General features: G+C 48.0%; 1 protein-coding gene across 3 annotated transcripts in view; it reads left to right on the top strand.

The window, feature by feature from the left end:
* Map3k9 (mitogen-activated protein kinase kinase kinase 9) overlaps positions 1-16,961 on the top strand; it is a 70,491-nt gene extending 53,530 nt beyond the window's left edge. Inside the window, exons 7-12 of one of the 3 annotated variants that reach the window (XM_031355405.1) lie at positions 1,343-1,465; positions 2,164-2,317; positions 5,532-5,660; positions 6,028-6,140; positions 6,992-7,804; positions 9,341-16,961. In XM_031355405.1, the coding sequence (XP_031211265.1) occupies positions 1,343-1,465; positions 2,164-2,317; positions 5,532-5,660; positions 6,028-6,140; positions 6,992-7,804; positions 9,341-9,825 (1,817 nt within the window). In that variant the 3' untranslated portion in view covers positions 9,826-16,961. Of the gene's footprint in view, positions 1-1,342; positions 1,466-2,163; positions 2,318-4,644; positions 4,714-5,531; positions 5,661-6,027; positions 6,141-6,991; positions 7,805-9,340 lie in introns of all 3 variants that reach the window. The other 2 variants (XM_031355406.1, XM_031355407.1) reach the window with 2 other exon arrangements.
* The last annotated feature ends 1,558 nt before the right edge of the window (positions 16,962-18,519 follow it).

Below are 18,519 nucleotides of genomic sequence, written 5' to 3'. Positions count from 1 at the left end.
TGTGGCAGGGGTGGGGTGTGGGAGTTAGACTGTGCTTGGAAACACAGACCATGGCTCCTGAAGTAAAGCCTGTTGGGCTGGGCCATCTTGCTCAGCAGGTGACAGGCCTTCTGGGGAACTGTTCATTGGAGAAGGATGTGTACCACTGGGGTAAAGAGATTCTCAGGTGTTCTTAGATGAGAAATCTTAATCCTGAAAAGGAATTTGTCTCAATTTTCTTTTCATAGTTCTCAGTGCATTTATTATTAGGTTAACAAGTAAGTGTTCCTATTATAAGATTTACATACAACTTCTCAGAAGTACAGTGGCCCCATAAAAGTACATTTTCAGTACTGTTACCTGGGAAAAATGTAAAGAAATAAGAAATCGTGAGTTAGAACCTTGGTGGAATGTAATGTGCCCAAGGGGGCATTTGAGTATCTCTATAGATAAAAAAGTTGTTTGTGTTCTAAATATATAAGGCATTGGGAAGTGAGCTTATTAGAATTTAAGGAAGTGAAGAATGAGGTAGTCAGAGTGGCCATGGGTGATCTTTAAGCCTTGGAATCATGGCTTAGGCACCGACAAGGGAATTAAGTCATCAAACCAGAGAATGTGCTCATGGGAGTGTGCTCTGCTGTCCTTGTCACATTTGATTTGGTTGGTTGGTTTGTTTATTGCCAGTCATATAGTATCTTTAGGTACACGTGGAACACCTAGACTGTACCAGGACATTGCTATGCACTAGCAATAGATGCGAAGTTCTGGTTCCATTTGCAGGGAGAGGTTAGCGTAGTGGGGAGAACTCAGTGTCTCTGACAAATGAGGAGGAAGTTGAAACTCAGAACTCAAGAGCTGAACATTCCATGTCCTCATGCTGTATCCAAACTACCATTACGGTGTGTAAGAAGGGGGCCGGTTCCCCATTTCTATTGAGTCCTTGTGTTTCCATCATGATTTCTGTTGAGTCCTTGTGTTTCCATCATGATCTGAGTCTTAATACACCAGCAGTTTGTGAGGAACATTGAACATTCTTTATTTGGTACCTAAGAAGGACATGCATGGTGACAGATCATCTGGAACATAATTTCAAGTAACATTTCCTAGAATGATCCACAAAGCAACATGCACTAGAAAGCAGAACTCAGGCTGTAATTGTACTCCCTGTGCCCATTACATAGAGAGCTTTATGAGGACTTCTGTCTCTGCGTTCATCTTGTCCTGCGTCCACTTGGGAAAAAGAGGAAGCTCTGAAGAAAACAGAAGCCTACCCCCTCAGGCCTACCAGGAGACATCAGATTTCTTAAATGAATTTGACTGTGTGGTAACCCTGACTCACACATGTTTGTCTCTCCCCAAGCAGATTTCCAGCACAAGTTCACGGTGCAGGCCTCCCCAACCATGGATAAAAGGAAGAGTCTGGCCAGCAACCGATCGAGTCCTCCTGCAAGCCCCACCATCATCCCTCGCCTTCGAGCCATCCAGTGTGAGACAGTTTCCAAAACAGGCCAGACATACCAGGGACACTTGTCCCCTGCTCTGCTCAGCCACTTCCTAGTGCAGGCTTGTTCCAGCTGTAACTTCTGCCACTTTCCCCAACAGTCTGTACACATGGGTGTACATTTGCAGACCCTTAGCCTTTCTGCCCCTTGTCCCATTGTTCACTTCTGTACTGTTTCCTCCACCTTTAACACCCAGTCAGACATCAGCACAGGGGGGTTGTGCACATGGGAAACTCTTTAGGGAATTGCAAAGCAGTTCAGAAACTGGAGTGGTAGCAATACAGATTGGGGTCTACCTGAGGACCTCCATACTGTCTGCCCTACTGGGCACCACTGGTTTTCTTCCATCTGCACTTCGAAAGCTGAGGCTTTCCAAAGCCTAGGTCTTAAGAAAACTCATCAAAAGTTTGGTGTAGGCCAAACCTGGACTAGTTTTATTTTTACTATAGTAACTGGTTTAAATAAATTGTGTGTGTGTACGTGTGTGTGCGTGTGTGCACGCGTGTGCACGCACGTGTGTGTGGGTGTGTGTGTGTACGCGTGCGCATGTGTGGGTATGGGTGTGTGGGTGTGGGTGTGGGTGGGTGTGGGTGTGGGTGTGTGTGCACACGCACTGGCATGTGGATTGTCTTCGAGCTTTGGGAGATACTTACCTTACTCAGCCTTTGTTATTCACTCGCAGTGACACCAGGTGAAAGTAGTAAAACCTGGGGCCGGAGCTCGGTTGTTCCAAAAGAGGAAGGGGAGGAGGAGGAGAAGAGGGCCCCAAAGAAGAAGGGCCGGACATGGGGACCAGGAACGCTTGGGCAGAAAGAGCTCACGTCAGGAGATGAAGGGTAAGAGGCAGATGGTGTGACTGTTTCTCTCACTCACAGACTGGCACAGCATTTTAAAATACGATAGGAAATACTTTTGTTTCTCTTGTTTATTTTAATGTTTGGCAAAGTATATGGGTTCTGTTTTATTTTTTAAGACAGGCTAGCCCAAACTGTGTTCAAGCTCTCTATCCTCCTGCCTCCATCTCCTGAGTGCCGGTCTTGCAGATGTGCACTACTACTTCTAAGCTCTTCCTGACCTTCCTAGAGAGTTGTCCAGTCTCCTGGATCCTGGGTCTCCTTGTAGGGCAGGAATTGTCAAGTTCTTTCTATGAAAAGCCAGATAACACTTTAGGCTTCTAGGTCTTCATGGTCACAGAGAAATATAAAAGCTGCCCCAGATGCTGAGTGACACATGAATGAATGAGCACATGTGCCTGTGTTCACTCAAACCTCACAAAGACAAGTGGCAGGTGGGATTGGATTCAGTCTGCTGATTTGCTGCCCCTGCAGGTGTTCTCAAAGCAGCAAATAGCCCAAAGAGGATGGGAATGGAGGAAGCTGGGCTGAGTTGGCTATCCTGAGTGAACTTCCCCCCTAAAACATCTGTTCAGAAGAAGGGGAGGAAGAGCAGGATCAACAAGGGCTTTATCCTGAAGCGGAGGCTGGCACAGGACCTCAGCTCAGGCACTGCCCTGGGATGTACTGTGCCTCCCTGGACTGCCTTGCTATTCCCCAACTAACCACATGGGAATGCCCTTCTAGGCAACGGGTGCCCTAGGTGTGCTGCATCCTCACTTGTAGGCTGGAGGCCGGCCTGGGAGGCAAATTCTTTGCATCTCTGTTTTTCATAGGCCAGGCCTCCTGATGGCACAGAGAGGATGTTGGACAGGGACTCAACGCCACAAGTAGTTGGAGAGCTCATGTTTTCTCAACTACAAAATGGGCTTAAGACTAGTATGTAGCTTAAGGATTGGCTGAGTTCCTCTTTGTGAAGTGCACCAATTAGCTGGCTCATGCTGAATACATGCAATTATCATGCTGGGATGATAGCTCTCTGCCTTCCACGTCATCTACTTAATACTTGAAGTGTGAACATCACGGTTTGTATTTCTTCTAGAGTACTTCCTGCTCTTGTGAGTGTGAGGATAGCAATCCCAGCATCATTTTTGGTGACTTCCCATTGCTCACTGAATGGGGCCTCCAAACCTGTACTAACATTTTATGTTCAAATTCTCCATTCTTCATGTCTGAGCTCAAGGGAAAAAAATAACAATTAGATTTATTTTTTAAAAAAAGGATGTATACTAACTGTCGAGTAAGGCTTTGAAATCCTAAGTTGTTTTAAATAGAAAATATACACTCGTAGGACAAGCTGTCTGCCGTGTGAGTACAGCACCTTTGCCCTTCAGGGTCACAAACCTACCGAGCTCAGGAGAGTAGAGCGGATAAGAACCTTGCAGTCTGTCCTTCGTGGCCTGGCTCTGAGGGACACAGTCACCCTGAGGCACTGGCTACCTCTGACATTAGTGCAAATTCTAAGGTTAACCAGACTAGCTGTGGTTTCTGGTAATTAAATTTTTACTACATTTCAGTAAGTCTTCACAGTAGTTTTTCTTCCTCCCTCCCTCATGACCTCTTCCTGCAGGTCCTTCCTCTCCTCAAAGAGGATTCTGGGGATTTTGCTGCTCCTGCTTCACTTAAAGGTGTTTTGTTTGTTCGTTTTGTTTTTGCCTTGACAGTAAATTAACCTTCTTCCTATACTACAGAATGTTAACTTTGTACTTTTCTTTCTTCCTGCATAGATCTGTCCTTGCAGACTTTTGAGACAATTAAGAAGCACATGCCTTGGTTTTTCATTATTCTCAGTTCTCATTGAAGAAATGAAAGTGTATTCTCACAAGCTTGAGTCCAGTTGTCTTTGATGTCAGAAATGTTAGAGATATCTCCATGACAATGTTACTAATTTTAGTGCCTGTTGACTGAAGAAAATTTATAACGGCAAAACCCTTGAATTGAGTAAAGTGAATTCCCACCTCCCCCATTCATCTAACAGGCCATGCATGTCTGTAGGAAACAGCAGCTCACTGTTAGCAGCTTGGGTGTTTTTGACTCACAGTCCTTTGTGGTTACCCTGGGGCTGTCTGGGGACCTTTGTCCCTTACATTGAAGAGCCTAGGCCTGAAACAGCTCCAATGTGGCAGTCTTTTCGAGGGGTGGTCTGCTGATTGGACAGGCAGAGCACAGCTGGCCACCACGCTGGTCCAGCCCGAACAGTTTGAGTATGGGAGAGGGTGAGCTGGCTGTGGTCTCTACTACATATTGCTGATTCTCTTTATTCATTGAAGATCCCCCCAGAGACGGGAAAAAGCTAATGGCTTAAGTACCCCATCAGAGTCTCCACACTTCCACTTGGGGTGAGTCTGGTCTCCACCCATCCACAGCTGTATTGGTAGCAACTGCCCTTCCATTTTCCTGTTCTCATTCCTCATTGCAGCAAGTGACGAGCTGGTTATTTTTTTAAGAGCAGTGCACCTTGGGAGAATTGCTCTGTTGACTCACCCCAGTTGCTGGGCTGCCCCCTTGCACATTGTGCCTAGAGAAGGCCATGTGTGGTGCTCCCTTTGACAGTGTGTTAGCACTGGCTTTGATTTGCCAAGCTGGGCTTCGCCAGGCCCAGTACTAGAGGAACCATCATCAGAGTGCAGTGGGAGGTCCCAGGCTGTGCATTGGCCTCTTCTCTCCAGCTCTGTTTTGTGCTTCAGTTCATCAGTGTTTCTGCCCTCACAGTTCTGAGGCCTAGGAAAAGGTTGAGCCTTCTCTCTCCCGCTAGTGGCTTCAGACCCCGAGAGAGTAGGCTTTAGATGGATGGGTCTTTAGCATTCAAAATCAAGAGTCCCCTCTGACTGATGGTTTTCAATGGTTTTTGATGCTACCATATTATGCAGATTTTAAAATGCTCCCTTTTACTGCCCCCTAGGGGAAAGGCCAATGCTTCCAGCTCCAGACCCCCTTTGTAAGGAAACTGGAGGGGGAGCCATTCTATCTCTGGAGAGTTGCTAAATTTGTCAAATGAGCTGATGGCAGGGAGTTGAAATCAAGCCACTGTCTTTTGTCCCCATGCCCAGACGGACTGAGGCTTGAGTACCTCATAGTGTTCCCCCATATAGGTCTATCCCACATGCTCTGGGTGGGTGCAGCTTTCTTGCTTGATTTTTTTTTTTTCCTTTTGAAGAGTGAATGGCTTTGGAAGCTTAAGCATGCGAGATAGAAGCTTGGAAGGAGAAGCTGAGAAACATTATGAGTGGAGTGGCCGGGGCCATTTCTGCTGGTTCATCTGCCCCATGCTTGCCTTGCACTGCAGGTGTTTGCATTGAAATACTTGTGATGTTCCGAGTGTGTTGTTTGGTTCCTATGGGGTGATCGCCTTTCCCTTAATGGTTCAGACAAGGCCTTCCACAAGCTCAGCCCTTACTCTTTCCGTGTGCTTGTCCACCCGCTCACTCGTTCCTCACTCTTTCCATGATTCCATAGCATGTCAGGGGCTGGGTTGAACCACTGCTTTTCATCTCCTAGAGCATGTGTACTTGTTTGTGAACTAGGCGGGCTCAGGAAGAGTTGTCTGACCCCCAAGGCTTTCAGTGTGATAAAGGAGACAGACACTTTCTGAACGCCCATGGAGGCCGTAAGGGAAAAAGCCAGTGCTGACAAGCCTCCCCTCCTTCCTTCAGCCTCAAGTCCCTGGTAGACGGATACAAGCAGTGGTCATCCAGTGCCCCCAACCTGGGGAAGGGCCCGAGGAGTAGCCCTGCCCTACCTGGGTTTACCAGCCTTATGGAGATAGGTAAGTAGAGCATTTGTCTTGTTTTCTCTGGTTTCCTTAGAGAATTCTTGGCTAGACTTCCAGAATTGTTTAAGGGTTCCTAGTACTACTATCCATAGGGTTTGTTCCATTTTTGTCCTCTTCTCTGTCTTCTCCATTTTATCGGGTTTTCCTAAGCCCCAGTTTCTGTGTATTGTAGCCATGGAACCTGTCTTTTGCCTCCAGCCCCAAGAATACAACAATAATGTCCCCAGGACAGTGTGCAAAGATGAGGACTTGAACTCATAGTTCCCCTTTCCTAGCCTTTCAAATGTTACTCCACTACTGAGTGGTGGTTGAGCTCTCTGGATGCTTTCCTTTGTAGATTTCCAAGTCATAGTAGGCCCATCAATAGAACAGATTCTGTAGAGGATTCTGATTTCTTCTGAAGACCAACCTTAAGATGTTTTGCAAAGAATCATGCTAGAAATCCAAAGCCTTTCTAGTTTTAAGGTACAGAAATAGTAGAAATGTTTCTGGTTCTAGTTCTAGGAACTCATTCTGCATGTTCTTGTAGGCATCCCGATTGAGGTAAAGGCATTGCCCTGGGTGAGTACACTTGCCTAACAGCTATGAGGTTGGCACAACATTTTATACATACTCAGCAGAGTCACTAAGAGGGAGGCAGCAAATTAACTGGTACTCTTTTTTGCAAGTAGAGAAATGGGATCAGGAACACAGGTGAATTTCCCATGTTGGTCTCAGTTGAATGTACAGAAAACAGTCCCCATTGGCTCAGTGCCCAGTTTCATGTGCTGCTTTTCTGACACTAAGCTGGGAGAAGGACTAGACTCTTCACTCCATTGTCTCTACTATTTCTCTTGCTCGCACAGAGGATGAGGATAGTGAAGGCCCGGGAAGCGGAGAGAATCATCTACAGCATTCACCCAACCAGTCCTACCTCTGTATCCCATTTCCTCGTGGAGAGGATGGGGATGGCCCCTCTAGTGATGGAGTTCATGAGGAACCTACCCCAGTCAACTCAGCTACCAGTACCCCTCAGCTGACGCCAACCAACAGCCTCAAGCGCAGTGGGACCCACCACCGGCGCTGTGAGGTGGCTCTGCTTGGATGTGGAGCTGTTCTGGCAGCCACAGGCCTAGGGTTTGACTTGCTGGAAGCTGGCAAGTGCCAATTGCTTCCCCCAGAGGAACCTGAGCCACCAGCCCGGGAGGAGAAGAAGAGGCGTGAAGGACTTTTCCAAAGGGCCAGCCGCCCTCGTCGAAGTACCAGCCCCCCCTCCCGAAAGCTGTTCAAGAAGGAAGAGCCAATGACGTTGCTAGGAGACCCCTCTGCCTCTTTGACACTGCTGTCTCTCTCCTCCATCTCTGAATGCAACTCTACCCGCTCCCTACTTCGCTCTGACAGTGATGAGATCGTGGTGTATGAAATGCCAGTCAGCCCAGTTGAAGCCCCACGCCTAACCCAATGCACCCACAACCCCCTGGTTAATGTTCGAGTGGAGCGCTTCAAGAGAGACCCCAACCAGTCCCTGACTCCCACCCACGTCACCCTCACAGCCCCCACGCAGTCTAGTGGTCACAGGCGGACTCCTTCTGATGGGGCACTCAAGCCAACAGCAGCCTCTGCAGCACTAGGCAGCAGGAGCCCCTCCAGCAATGGAATGAGTCCCAGTCCTGGAACAGGTGAGTTCTGGCCACATCACCTTTTCTCCTTGCTTCTTTTATGGCCCCCAGGAGTAAAGATGTTTGTAGGTGGCTCATTTTCTCTCCTTTTACTTCTGGATTCGAATAACCCCACTTCTTCTTCTCTTGTTCAACCATGCAAGAAATATGATATGGGATTGGCAGGGTGTCCAGAGCTGGCTGGCTTCTCTCTGCCCTGTACCATGGGCATTTTCTGAGTGTTGAAAGGAGTCAGGCTGCTTAGGAAGAGACAGCAGAGACAGACAAGGGGATCAATGACATGCTAAAGCCCTGCTCTGGGGCCAGGCGGTGGTTCCAGCACCCAGGGGCAGCTGTCTAGCTTCTTGTTCCCTAATGATTCTGTAGCTACGATGAAGGAGTCTTCACCACACCTAGGAAGGGTGTTTTCTGCCACATACTTGGGCCCCTGCCATCATAGCATTAGTTCAGACACACACCTAAGGTCAGCTGCCACCCATCCATCACGTTCTCCGTCACTGATTACTGAGTCACACCTGCCCCTTCACAGCTGGAGACATGTCTAGTAGGTAGCTGTCCACATGTATAGGCTTGCCTTTAGCAGTTGACCTCAGAAACTCTTGTGGATGTTCACTTTCAACTTAGGACTTCCCTGTCACCAATCCCTGCTCCCTAAAAGGCCCGAGTCTGGCTAAGAGACACCCTCTAACTTAGAACACCAAGAGAAGCAAAGGTGTTCGTGCCCTTTTGGTGAGACTGCTGTGTGTGCAACAGTTTCACACTTTTGTGTGTGCCTTCGTCCTGTAGGTTTGTCTGTTACATGGTCTGTGACCTTTTTGGGAATAGAGACAACATGAATCATGTTTACATTTTTGCTACCTAGCTCGTTTCCTGTCATATGGCTATTACATAGATGAACACTGAACGATAGTCATTCCCTTAAATCAAGGGTCAGCAAACTATTTTGGGAAAGGACAAGATGGTAAATACTTTGGGGTTTGTGAGTTAAATAACCTTTTCTTCTCTCTCTCTCTCTCTCTCTCTCTCTCTCTTTCTCTCTCTCTGTATCTGTCTGTCTCTTTCCCTCTCTCCCTCTCTCTCTGTCTCTCTCTTCCTCCCTCCCTCTCCCCTTTCATCCCTCTATCTCTCCCTATTCCCCTCTCTTTCTCTCTCTCTCTCCCTCTCTCTCTCTCTGTAACTATTCTCTGTAACTATGCTGGAGATACAAAGTAGCTACAGAGTGTATGAAAAATGTGTCTCAGTAAAACCTTATTTACTAACATAAGGGACCACCTTATGGGTCCTTTCCCAACATCTGCTTTAAATTAGTTTATTATATATATGTCTCCAATATGTTACTATTACTTGACCCAAGGCCACTTTGTTTCTATTCGTTACTGTATCCCCAGCACCTCCCAGCACACTACTTGACACAGTGTGAGTTCTGTAAACATTTGCCCCACTGCCTAAGCATATGGAAGTATGAGAAAGGTGCATATGTTAGGTAGAAATAATGGTGCCATCATCTGATATCTTTCCCATTGTCTCTCTGACCAGGCATGTTGAAAACTCCCAGTCCCAGCCGAGACCCAGGTGAATTCCCCCGTCTCCCTGACCCCAATGTGGTCTTTCCCCCAACTCCAAGGCGCTGGAACACACAGCGAGACTCTACCTTAGAGAGACCCAAGACCCTGGAGTTTCTGCCTCGGCCACGTCCTTCTGCCAACCGGCAGCGGCTGGACCCTTGGTGGTTTGTGTCTCCTAGCCATGCCCGCAGCGCCTCCCCAGCAAACAGCTCCAGCACAGAAACACCCAGCAACCTGGACTCCTGCTTTGCCAGCAGCAGCAGCACTGTAGAAGAGCGGCCTGGACTTCCAGGCCTGCTCCCTTTACAGGCCGGACCACTGCCCCCTGCTGAGCGGACGCTTCTGGACCTGGACGCAGAGGGGCAGAGCCAGGATAACACTGTGCCCCTATGCAGAGCTGAACTGAACACACATGGGCCTTCCCCATATGAGATCCAACAGGAGTTCTGGTCTTAATGTAAAAAGGGTCAGGGTGGGCAAGGGAGAAGTCGGAGGAGGCAGAGGGAGCTGGCTGGCACAGCCCGGTCTCAGTTAGACCCCCTGGGATCCAGACCTCCTCCTTGCACTGAGAATGCACTTTGAAGATGGAAGGGATGGGAGCAGGGCCACTTCAGAGGGTCTCCTGCTCTGCAGGATCTTTTCTCCATGTTCACTAGAGGGACTGTGTCAGCTCTGGCTGTGTAGAGAGGGGTGTATGCGTATGTCCCCACCCCCCGGTCTTCCTTACCTTTAGGGTGACACTGCAGAGTCATTCAGCCAAATCTGTCCACTGCCTCTCCTCCTCAGCCAGCCACAGCTGTCCTGGATTCCCTTTGTCAGCCCTGAGTCCTACCTGTTCACACCCTTGTACTCATGTTCTGTGATTGATCTTATTGTCCACTCTTCCCACGATTTGGTGTCACCTTTGGTATTTGATGAGTGTCTTGTGTCCTAAGTCCTTTCGTGCCAGCCGATGGGGATAGGCTGGCCTTACAAAGGCCAGAGGGCTTGACAGACCTGGTACTGACTACCTGTGTAAATCTTGAGAACTGAGAGTTCAGAGAGGGAGGAGAGGAGGCAGTCAGGAGCAGTGCACTCAGGTTGGGTGGGGAGGGTAAGAGAGTCATGCCTTGGTTTGGTTTGGGTTTGGGTTTTAGAAACAAAGGCAGAAATCAGCACCTGTTGCATGGCTTGGGTTCAGATCACAGTTACACCAGGTTTGAATATAAGCAGATCCATCTGAGGAATGGGAGACACACTCACTGACCCCATTTCTGGAGTCAGGAACAATGCCTGCATTTGTCTGTCTTGGTGGGCTTCCATTCTTTCCTCCAGTTCCTGGAATCAGTGAGCTTTCGGTCTGGTGTGATTCAAAGATACGCCTGAACTATGTCAATAGCATATGAGGTTGGGTCCTGGACCATGAGGTATGGAACTATAGGGATTTCTTCATCGGACTGTCCATTTTGTGATGTCCTTGAAGTAAATGGAGCCCTTAGTAATAATGTTTGGGTGCAGTGAGGCAGTATCGTGAAACAGTTCCTGAGGCGCTCAGTGGCTGCTGACACCATCTCTCTCTCTGTACAGAGAACCTTTGTGCTGGGCCCTGCACCATGAGCTGGGTAGAGACCAGAGAGGCTAGTGCTGGTGTGTTTAGTATTTGTTTCTTAAATTTGAATATTGAGCTTCAAAGTGTTCTCACCCATTTTCTTCACTGTCCACTCCCTCTGAGCCCCCTGTGTTCTATGTGACAGTAACAGCTTGGTTGAGGTTACAGTCCCCAGTGGTGGTAGAGTCTGCTTGGATGCCTAGAGGGTTAGAGCAGACTCGTTGTGCAGCTGACCAATTTCATCAGTGCTGTTTCTCTGGGAAAAACGTATGAGGTGATGTTGGTTACCACAAGTTCTTTATGAGCTCATTTACCCTTTGTCTCTACCCTGTACCTCCCCCCCCCCCCCCCCCGGTTTCAGACAGGGGATCAGTGCTGATGGTGTCAGCCAGGGTTTTGCTATAATATCTGATCTTCCCTCTTGGTTCTGTGAAATGAGAATGGAAGAGACTAACATTGCCTCCATACTGTGATAGGAGAGGAGAGCTCGTGAACCCCATTGTCCCGGCCAACCCACTGATGATGCTCACTTGTTCCAAGCCACAGTCATCTGCACACCTTGGCTGCATTAAAGCTTTAAGGTTGGCTCCAGCTGACTCCATCCTGTGCCCCAGCCCTAAGCAGAGCTTTTTCCTATCCATGTATTTTGACTGTAGCCATCTCTCCAGGAAAGGCATTGTTACAGATGCAGTGTACCCTGAGTGACTGCTACAGGCCACTGAGCAACGGGTAGAATCTGGTTCATCTCCACCCAACATTCGGACGGAGGAAGGCTTTGCTAAAAAGATGATCGTACCTGAGAGAAGTGAAAGTGGAGCTGTGTAGACTGCTGCAGTGAGCATGGGTTAGCATGGAGGAAGGGGTCTTGTTGAGCTCCTCCAAACCTGTGCAATGCTGGCCCACTGCCCGCCATGCTTCCGTGCGAGCCTAGAGATAGGATGAGTGTTAGGAAGTTACCGTTTGTGTGACATAGGTTCCTTTACCTGTGGTCATGGTCAAGACCAGGCCGGGTAGCTGTGAATAAACCCACTTAAGTGACAGTTGCTTCTCCCTTCGCTTCCCTTTCCTCAAAGACTTGGCTGTCCGCTTGGAATGCGTGTCCGCTACCTTCAAGCTGCTAACAGGATTGGATACTGTTCTTTTCTTTGAGTCTTCTCATGCCTTCACTTGCCAGTGCTTAGCCTTAGAGATCCAGGCTACTGCTAGGAACTGAGAAAATGCACCCATTGCTACTTAACAGCTATGTCCAGGAAGCTGGCATGGATGCTTTTCACTTGGTATCCTTTGACATCCCTGTGACCTTGTAGGCATCATAATAATGATAGCCTACCTTTGAACAACTCAGAATAGGGATGTTTTTCCTTCTGACCTTTTAAAAAAAGGGGCATTTTCCTCACATTCAATACACTTGTCTCAAGAACAGGAAGACAGACAGACAGACAGACGCTGATTGGATGGTTGAGTCTGGCCGCCAGGCTCTGAGACCGCATAAGTTGGCCTGCCTCCTCTGTTCTGCTTTTCTTGCATGACTTCTGGTCCTGTGTCTTGATCTGTCTCAGGTTTCCTTCTAAAAGCCTTTATCATATACTTCCTTTGCAAGGGCATTGAGACGCTGTGGCGCCCTGCCAGCTTAAGGGCCAGCTTCTTCCGCTGCAGGATGAATGTACTGAAGCTGACAGTGTGGTTCTCACCATCTTTGCCTCAGGGCGTCTTGCCTTAGTTTTATCCTTTGGCTTCTGAAAGATGAGTGGTTTGAAGTGGAATTGGTTGAACATGATTAATGGGCTCCCAGGCCAGGCGTATGTATGCTCTCCCACCACATCAGGTAGCCCAGGTGACTACATGATCATTTCCTAATTCTCTCCCCCACTTAGCCTGCCCAGCTGGGTGTCTTTACCATTGGTGTCTTACTGAGAAAACGGGAGCTGGGTGGCAGTTTGCTGTCTCTGTGTTTTTGAGGATCATCCGTAGGGTCATACTTGATAAGAATTCAAAATCAGGCCAGTTCTGGAATAATCTTTGGGAAAAGGGTCCCTAGCCATGGAACATCATATAACAAAAGGATAATTCTCCTCATAGGAACCCCTTTACCCTCAGGATGCTGCTCAGGGACACAAGACATTGCCGGGTGTCTAGACCTGACCCTTGCTCCATGCTTTTGGCCCATGAGAAGGGCCGTTTTTAACTCATGAAGTTCATGTCTTCTGCTCACCCTCTTCTTTCCTCTGCTACCCACCCCCACCTTGTAACTGCATCTCCCATTTGCTACCAAGCTTTTAACAGAATAAAGAGCAGTGGGCCCTGGAGGCTGGTGGTTGTGAGTGGACACCTCTCCACTTTGGATGCAGGGCCCCCGACTTCTTATCATGTTTATTTGATCATGTGCCTTTGGTGGGTGTGTGAGGAATTGCACAATCCGACAGGTCAGAAGCACACATCTCTGCCTCTAGAAGGCCTGGGAAAGAGGCAGGTCCTACTGTTGGAACTTCCTCTAAGGACTTGTGTAGACTGGAACTGAGGTAGAGGTTAAGAGTGGCCCTCAGGAAGTTGTGGATGGCAAGAACCTTGCAACTTAAGCTGTCCATTTTCAAGTCAAAATTTGCCAATATCTGACCCTCAAAAGCCCTTCTGTGAACTGGGGGTGATGCTTACTCCTCTGCTTAAAGCCCTTCTAACTTTAAAAACTACCATCTTAGCTAAGTTCGGGGATGCATGCCTGGAAGGCCAGCTACTCAGGAGACTGAAGCAGGGCAGTTGCTTCAGCCCGAGGTGTGATGTCAGCAACATAGCAACCTAGCAAGGTCCTGTCTCTTAAATGTGTGGTGCCAGAGCCCCAGCTCCAGCACAGATAGCGTCACCTTGCAACACCGCTTCCCTTGGTGGAGAAAAGTGAGAATGTTGGTGACAGGAGGTCAAAAGCTAAAGTTGGCCGCTCCATATGGCTTAATCACACAGCACTTGTCATTGTCCTTGGCTTGACCCAAGAATGACTTCCTGTCATGATACAGTTGCTGGAAACACATTTCCAGATGGCAAAACAGTATTTTCCTAGTTCAAAAATTGTAATGAAATCCACATATGAAAGGAGAAAGGCCCTTCTCCTTGGGCTCTTCCCTGGCATTGATACCCTGGGGCTTACCATCTCTGGTGCTTAGTTGGAAGGCAGGAACCAGGAGCTGGAATCTTCTTTGATTAAGGGTAATTAATACATACCTAACTAGTCAACCCCAGACCCGGGCTCCTGGTTAGGTCTGCAAGCCAGGTAAGTCTCTTTTATTTTTTTCCTTGAGCTGCTTCTAGGTATTCCCATTCACTGCCTTCTCTGTCCATTTCTGGTTGTGAACCCTGAAGACACCTGGGCCTCCCTAAGCTGCTGGAGAAGTGCTGGACTGAGTTCAGAGTATTGGGTTCTCCTGAGCTCTGCCCTAGCGCTGACTGGTCCTTGATTTCTTTGATGCCTTTGTCGTCCCTGCATCCTCTCCAAGTCTCACGGTGGAAGAGAGAAGATCCTGGGGATTGAGAGCACTAACCTGGAGCTGGGAGCTCCTTTGGAAGCTGCCTTGCTCTGCTCTGACTGACCCTCTAACTGCTCTGCCCAGCCCTTGGATTGTCAGATGTGACAGCAAGATGGTGTCTTAGGATGGGAAAAGAGAACACAAACCTAGTGTTCAAAGACCAGCCTTTCTTACGGGGGCCGGAAGGGTGGAAGCCCTCAGGTCAGAATGGCTGTAAGGGAAAACCTGATGTGTGAAGACCCCTTGGAAGTGATACAGCATGCTTTGCACTCACTCAAGACGAAGTTTCAAAAGTTCTGTGCTGCCCTCGCTCCTGCGATCTTTCACACCGCCATACCTGCAGACAACCTTAGGGCTGAGCACTGACCATGTCATGGATGGTTTTTTTTAAATTAATTTTGGCATTTTAGAAAGTTACACTGAAGTATGGTTTAGCCTTTGATTACTAATTTTTTATTTTCACCTCCCTTTGAAATTTGTATCCAATGCAAGTGCCTCGCTCTCCCCAACCTGGTATGGGATAGGCCCTGCCTACCTGCCTGCCTGCCTGCTGGGGCTCCAGATGGAGCTGTGGTATTTGACATAGGCTTTGTGTTTTGTCTTCATTACCACCTCATACCACACGTTCTAAGTGCTGTTTGTCACTCCTCCCCAGGGAGCCCTTGCATTCAAATACAACAGGGAAACACCCTGTCCCCATCCTCAGCCTTGTATCTGGGGTGACATGTCCTTCCTTCGTGTTCCCCGGCTGTCTTTCAGGCTCTCAGAAGCATTCCAGGAGCAAGTGGTCATATAGAGAGAAGCCTGGAGATTCTCACCTTAAACTTCTCTGGGAATTCTAGAAGTAGAGCTCATTCATCAGTCCTGGGTCTCAGGACTCTTCTGCTCCCCTGCATGTGAGGCTTTGCAACTGTTGTCCCCCACCCCGTCCCACCCCGCCCCACCCCTGCACAGCAAACCTTCACACTGTCCACTAGGGTCGGGCTCACTGCCATTGTTTCCCGCCTTCCCGGTCACATCACTCATGCCATTTAGTCTACCTCCAGTTCCAAGGCCATGTCTGCTATGGCTTTTATTTATTATTTTTCCTATCATCATTACTTTGGACAGGGTTTTATGTAACCCAGACAGGCTTCAAACTTGCTATATATAGCTGAGGATGACCTTGTACTTCTGACCCTGCAGCCTCCCATCCCAGATGCTAAGATTATAGCGTGGGAGTTAGCTTTCCTTATCCTGACAGTATTTCCTTGCTGTCAGAATAAGATGAGGGTTTATCCTTGCCCAGGTGTGGAGCTGAATGACAGATTTCAAGAAACACTACTAACTCTTCCACGTAAGGAGGCTCTGTCTGGAAATTTCTGTGCATGTATTTTGTGACTCCTTATACAGTGCTCCCCAGAGTTGGTGAGTATTACCTGCATCCAGGAATGTGTGGACAGACTTGGGGTGTTCGTACTGTATGCCTAGAGTCACAGGGCTGGTAAGCAAGTTGCTGATCTCTCTGCCCTAGCCTGTGAGCACATTCCTGGACCACTGTTGCAAAGCCTTGAGGTGAAATGAGTCCATCTTGGGTCCTCGTAGGTTCTGAAATCACCCCCTTCCCAAGGAGTTGTGTTCTCTGGCTGACCCCTGTGATCTACCCGAGCCCAGCAAACTCTGTTACCGCTGATGGTAGCTTTCACCTTCCCCTTTCTCAGTTCTGCGGGGATTCTGATCTCACTGGGATGACTGCCTACCCTCTAGCCCCTTTCCTCCCAGCACCAAGAAAGACCTGGGTCTCTGCTGTCCGACTTGGAGCTTCCTGATATTGCTCCTCCACTTTCCTCCATTCCTAGTTCTGGGAGGTTGGAAGATCTGTTTCAGCTCCTGTCGTCTAGGGAGATCAGGATGTTGTCCTTTTGTCGCCGTGAGCCTTGGTACCCAGCTAGCAGAGCAGGGAGTTGTGCTCCGCTTCCCCTGGCCCCTGTTCTTCACCTTTGTCCACAGCCAGGCCTCCCCAGACAGTGGTCTGAGGCTCTGTTCAAGGTCTCAAGGAGAGGCATTGGATAGGCTCTAGTTTTCTAAAAAAATTGTCTTTGGGCTTTCTCCTGTTAGGGCCCTTGAGTCTAGAAGGTATGGTAAGAGCTGTTTGTTTTGTTTGTTCAATATTTAACTACAGGCTTCCTTTCCTGCAACAGTGTCTCCTCTTCTCTGTGTGTCCTGAGTCCCTCCTTGAGTCCCTATTTGCTTTGGAATTTAAATTATTGTGTATTGTCAGAAGTATTTAAAGACGGAAAAGTCCTGAAGGAAGCTTATTATCAGGTTCTTTCCTTTGGCTTTTTCTCTTCATTTCTTTCAAGGTACTGTACGTTGTTGATGGGATGCCAAGCGGGCTTGGTTCAGTTGGCCAAGCCTCCCACTGTATTACAGTGTAATGCTTATCTCAGCCTGGTCCCAACACCAGAGCTCTCAGAGACTTGAATAAAACTGTCATACTGGTTACTCCTGGTTTGATGTGGTGGTGGTCATGTGTAACCTGTTCTAACCCATTCTCCTGTTAATTAAACCAGACGTCCAAGTAGCCAGGCTGTACCCAGAGAAGTGTTACTTGTAGGACAAGAGTATGAAGAGATAAGATTCTGTAGAAAAAAAGCCAAGGGTGAGAGGCTTCTGAGGGTCCTTGATTCTAAGCTGACCATGGAACTCTTTAAAAGGGGATGTAGAGGGATGGCATTTGCTCGGCAGGGCAGGGGCAGAGGTTGCTTACGCAGGGGAGCAGAAAAGTTTCCATTCAATCCTTCCACCAGGTGGGTTCCAAGGAATCAAGCTTAGATCATCAGGCTTGGCAATGGGTACCCTTATTACCTGAGCCATCTCACCAGCCCCAAAAATCTATTTACTAAAATATAGTTCATTCTGTGATGGGATGCTGTGGGGTACTATAGACTGGATGGAACCTGAGTTGGTGCCTCTCAGACAACTTCATTGAGATGTCCCTAAGAGCCCTGAAGGATGGAAGGGAGGCTGGCAAAAGCTTAGTTGGTACCTTGCAAACATTAAGACCTTGGTTTGATCCCCACAACTCACACAAGAAAAGGTGAACATGGTGGCGTGTGCTCGTAATACCAGCTTTAGGTAGGCAGGGAAAGGTGGGGTTCACTGGCCAGTCAGGCTAGCCAGATCCAAGCCAGTGAGAGATCCTGTCCTACAAAAGTAGAAGGGCGATGTCACTGGCACCTGGAAAATAATACCCAGGCACCTCTAGCCTCTACACGCACGTGCACACACACACACACACACACACACACACACACACACACAAAGGATGGAGGTGAGGATAGGGGAAGAGACGGAGGGAGAGAGTGATGAAGTGACCCCCTCTCATAGTTTTTGGATTTGGGGTGTTTGTTTTGAGATTGAGTCTCCTGTGTAGCCCACACTGCCTCAGACTCCTGCCGCAGCCCCTTCAGTGATGGGATTACAAGCATGCCATGCTTATGTCCCCCTTTGTTGTGAAAGTAAGCTCTACTTCACCCCAGGCTCATAAGTCTAGTGTTATCATTGACTGAACTGTGCTATAACCACTAAGATTATTCAAGACTAATGGAGGAAATAGGGAAATGTGCACGAGAAGTTAAAAGGCAGGGTATAAAAGCCATCAAGGACGAAAGGCAGGTGTGGTGGTGCATGTTTATAATCCCAGAAAATGGAGTGGGTTGGGAGGCTTAGACAGAAGGTGCACAAGTTGGAGGCCAATCTGAGCTACATGGCGAAACTCTGTCTCAAACAAGTGAAACAAAAACAACATTAAAAAATGGGCCCAATTTACATACATGTACATACATCCATATATCCATTCAGATATTTTAAAAATACACTTTTATAAAAGAACCAATTATGCTATTGGTGGATAGTTTTAGAATGCTGTTAGAATTGTCTAAACTTTTTTTTTTTTTTTTTACAATAAATATAGGCTATTTTGATGTTCAACCGAGCAATTACAAAGAAAATAGCTTGGAGATAATTTTCCTGATAATTCCCCCGATATTCCAGAGAGCCAGACCA

This window comes from Mastomys coucha, unplaced genomic scaffold (assembly GCF_008632895.1).
Source record: "Mastomys coucha isolate ucsf_1 unplaced genomic scaffold, UCSF_Mcou_1 pScaffold6, whole genome shotgun sequence".
Lineage (NCBI taxonomy): Eukaryota > Metazoa > Chordata > Mammalia > Rodentia > Muridae > Mastomys > Mastomys coucha.
This window is presented reverse-complemented; position numbering and strand designations above follow the sequence as displayed.